We start from the raw sequence: 3,466 nt of genomic DNA, 5'->3' as shown, positions 1-3,466 counted from the left end.
GCGGTCTCTGCTGGTGGTGCAGAGCAGCGCGGCCAAGTCAGGAAGGGAACGGCTGAGCAGACAACTGCAGGAACTCTCCTCAAAAAACGGCGAGAGGAATCTCGTCCACAGAGCCGATGAGACTGGCCGTGAATCGTCATGACAGGTAACTGTAGGACTGCAGGGAATCTCCACAACTGGAACTGGAACGGGAACGTGTAGCCTCGATGAACGGACAAGACGATCTGGCAGCGGGGAGTGTGTGGCTGCAGCTTAAATACACAGCGACAGCCGGTGAGCGCAGGTGGGGCCAATCGCTTGATTGCAGCGCTGCAGCAGGTATGACATTTCTTGTGCTAAATACAGAACAAATATGATTTTTGCCTGCTATGATACACTCGGTTTATGACCTCTGGATACTGAGCTCAACCCTTCTTGACAAAGTATAATCCAAGAGTTTTGTAAAACATTAATGTTCTGTAACGTTTGTGTCATACTTTCAGTTGTGAAGTATGCAACTGAGATGTTCTGAAAACTGAAACTTTTAAAGAGCTGTGACATTTCAAAGCCATGAACACTGTAAAATAAATTGAACCAAACTGAGATGAACCTAAACCTAATCTTCAATTTGTTGGTTTTTTTTTTACCAGTGTAGGTAAAGGGTGGAGGAGTGATGGTGTTTGCAGTTGATTAAAGTCCACACTCAGAAGAAAGAAAATGAAGGAGAGGCTGCTCCGCGGTTTGCTCTCGGAGATCTCCGTGCGGATGCTTTTGTTAGTAGTTTTCCTGTAAGTACTAGCAGCATATTTGTCATCTTTACCAGTGCTTTCTTGAACTGTTAGTTAGAATCTAAAAACTTGTCTTATTTCAAATTTTTATTTAATTTATTTTGTATTTTTTCACTGAATTTGTGGTTAATTTAGAGTGACTGAGCAGCTCCCTCCCTTCAACCGGGAAATCCAGGCAGAGGAGATGTGGCTGTACAAGTTCCATCGTGTGGAGCGAGACCATGTACCCACCTCTCTCATGTTTGTAAGTAGTGTGTACTAATGTTTACAATTTAAACTGGGATAGAGTTACTCTCTTTTATACTTGTCCAAAACCTATCTTCCATTTTATTTCATTACGAAACCAAGACAAACCCACTGCTTTAATGACTGACTTTGAAAAGCACTCTGAAGTCTCAGTGTGGTTGTTTGGTTACCTAATAAAGCATTCAGTGTTTATTAGAGTCATGAATAAAAATTAAAATTAATTAAAATTAAAAATAAAATGTTATTGATCTTCATTCAGACCTGCTGCTCAGGATTTGTTTTTCCCTCTCTGAGTTCCTGCGTCAACACTTGTCTTTGCTGGTGCTTCTCGAATTTCTCTTTATGACTGTTTGAAATTGACAGTGTCAGATTTTGTCTAAATGCAGTTCTGAGAAAACATTGAGACATTAAATGAACTTCTTAGATTCATGTATTCTTGAAGGTTACAGTGACCTTGGCGATTTTACACAAACATAAATTGGTAGAGTGTAGTGGTAGGATTTCTATCTGCACTGGAGGAAGTTGCCGGTTTAAAACCATCTAGTCCTTAAGGCTAATCGTTTTGGGTCAGAATAGGCATCTGGCCATAAAGCTGTCAAATCATGCTGCAGACCAAAAAGTGTTCATCTGAAAGCCATGGATTCAGTTTTTAAGTCTTACTAATTATTAAAAATAAAGCTAAAGCTAATAGGGGACAAAAAGACCATTTTCAAAAATCCATTCTTAAACAGCAGGCATTGATGAGCCTTTAATTTTTCTCTTTTTTTTTAGAGTGTAGCTTTCTTCACCCCATTGATTGTAATCCTGGTTTTCACATTCATGAAGAAGTCGGAGCAAGGAGAACTGAGAGAGGCCTCTCTGGGTGAGTACCAGGAGTGCAGCATTAAAAACTTAGAACTCTTGAAAAGGCTTATCTGAGTATCTAACATCCTGAAATGGTTCAGACCAAATATTTGGTTTTCTCTGTTTTGCTGACTTAGAGCCAGTGTTGTCACCAAGCCTGTTTGTTAGAGGTCAAGTCAGGAGTCATTTCACAATAGTCAAACATATTGAAACAGAACATCTACAACAGAAGAACCTACTGTCAGGATTATTTTTTTACCATCCCGGCCATGCAATAACACCGACTGCTGCCTAAACATCAACTTTTAACTTTTGATACTTACTGTCCTTCTCTCTGTCCTCCAGCTGTGACTCTGACTCTGGTTTTGAATGGAGTTTTCACCAATGTCATCAAACTGGTGGTAGGCAGGTAAACACTACATCCAATGCTGTAAATCAGCAGACTGACTGTAGTGAAGTTACACTGTGTTAAACCCTCGTTCTCCTTCTTCGTCTCTCGTCCTCTCAGGCCTCGGCCAGATTTCTTCTACCGCTGTTTCCCAGATGGTCAGATGAACCTGGAGCTGCGCTGCACTGGTGACCCAGATACTGTTATGGAGGGCAGGAAGAGCTTTCCCAGCGGGCATTCCTCCTGTAAGAAAGCCTGCCTTTTGTGTCTCGCTTTTTCTCTCCCTGCCGTAATATCATCAGTTCTCTGAAACAAAATGTCATGTTGTTAAAAATTCTACTACTCTATTTAATTAGAGTTCTAGTTAATCTTTAGTTCTATCTTTTTTTATTCACTCTTTTCTCTTTTTTTTTCTATGGAAACAGTTGCCTTTGCAGGTCTGGGTTTTACAGCCTTGTACGTCGCAGGAAAGCTGTGCTGCTTTAATTCTGTGGGTCAGGGCAAAGCCTGGAGGTTGATTGCCTTCCTAATGCCCCTGCTGGTTGCCACTTCGATTGCCCTCTCCAGAACATGTGACTACAAACATCACTGGCAAGGTCAGCAATCACACAAAAGATGATTATTTTTAAATTACAGTGGTGGTAGTGTGAGAGACACAGAGCGAGAATTAGATGTTGACATAACCTTTATATACAGTCGTGTTCAAAATAATAGCAGTGTTTTATAAAACGTGAGTAAAGCTCAAAATCCTTATAATATTTTTATTTCCATTCGTTGGGAACACTGCACATTATATTTTTCATCAACCCATGAAAAGTACCAATATTTTAATTACTTAACAGAAAATGAAGGAAAAAAATATATTGGGCTGTTCAAAAAAATAGCAGTGTCTGCATTTTTCATTACAAACTTAAATATTTACTCAATAAATTGAAAAAAATGTGATGATTTAGCATTCCTGTGAATCACTAAACTAATATTTAGTTGTATAACCACTGTTTTTGAGAACAGCTTGACATCTGTGCTGCATGGAGTCAACCAGCTTCTGGCACCTGTAAACAGGTATTCCAGCCCAGGATAATTTGACAACTGTCCACAATTCCTCTGCATTTCTTGGTTTTGCCTCAGAAACAGCATTTTTGATGTCACCCCACAAGTTTTCTATTGGATTAAGGTCCGGGGATTGGGCTGGCCACTCCATAACCTTAATTTTGTTGGTCTG

The 3,466-nt window shown here is 40.0% G+C and overlaps 1 protein-coding gene across 1 annotated transcript; it reads left to right on the top strand.

Annotated features, from left to right (window-relative positions):
* The first annotated feature begins 24 nt into the window (after nucleotides 1-24).
* Nucleotides 25-2,878, top strand: LOC103397005 (phospholipid phosphatase 5-like). Its single transcript, XM_025052895.1, has 7 exons — nucleotides 25-318; nucleotides 630-767; nucleotides 903-1,011; nucleotides 1,785-1,875; nucleotides 2,202-2,265; nucleotides 2,365-2,489; nucleotides 2,670-2,878. Exons 2-7 carry the CDS (start codon nucleotides 697-699, stop codon nucleotides 2,861-2,863), a joined length of 654 nt encoding a protein of 217 aa, XP_024908663.1. The 5' UTR covers nucleotides 25-318; nucleotides 630-696; the 3' UTR covers nucleotides 2,864-2,878.
* Nucleotides 2,879-3,466: the final 588 nt, after the last annotated feature.

The sequence above is a fragment of the Cynoglossus semilaevis genome, chromosome W (assembly GCF_000523025.1).
Source record: "Cynoglossus semilaevis isolate Cse_v1.0 chromosome W, Cse_v1.0, whole genome shotgun sequence".
NCBI classification, from domain to species: Eukaryota; Metazoa; Chordata; class Actinopteri; order Pleuronectiformes; family Cynoglossidae; genus Cynoglossus; species Cynoglossus semilaevis.
This window is presented reverse-complemented; position numbering and strand designations above follow the sequence as displayed.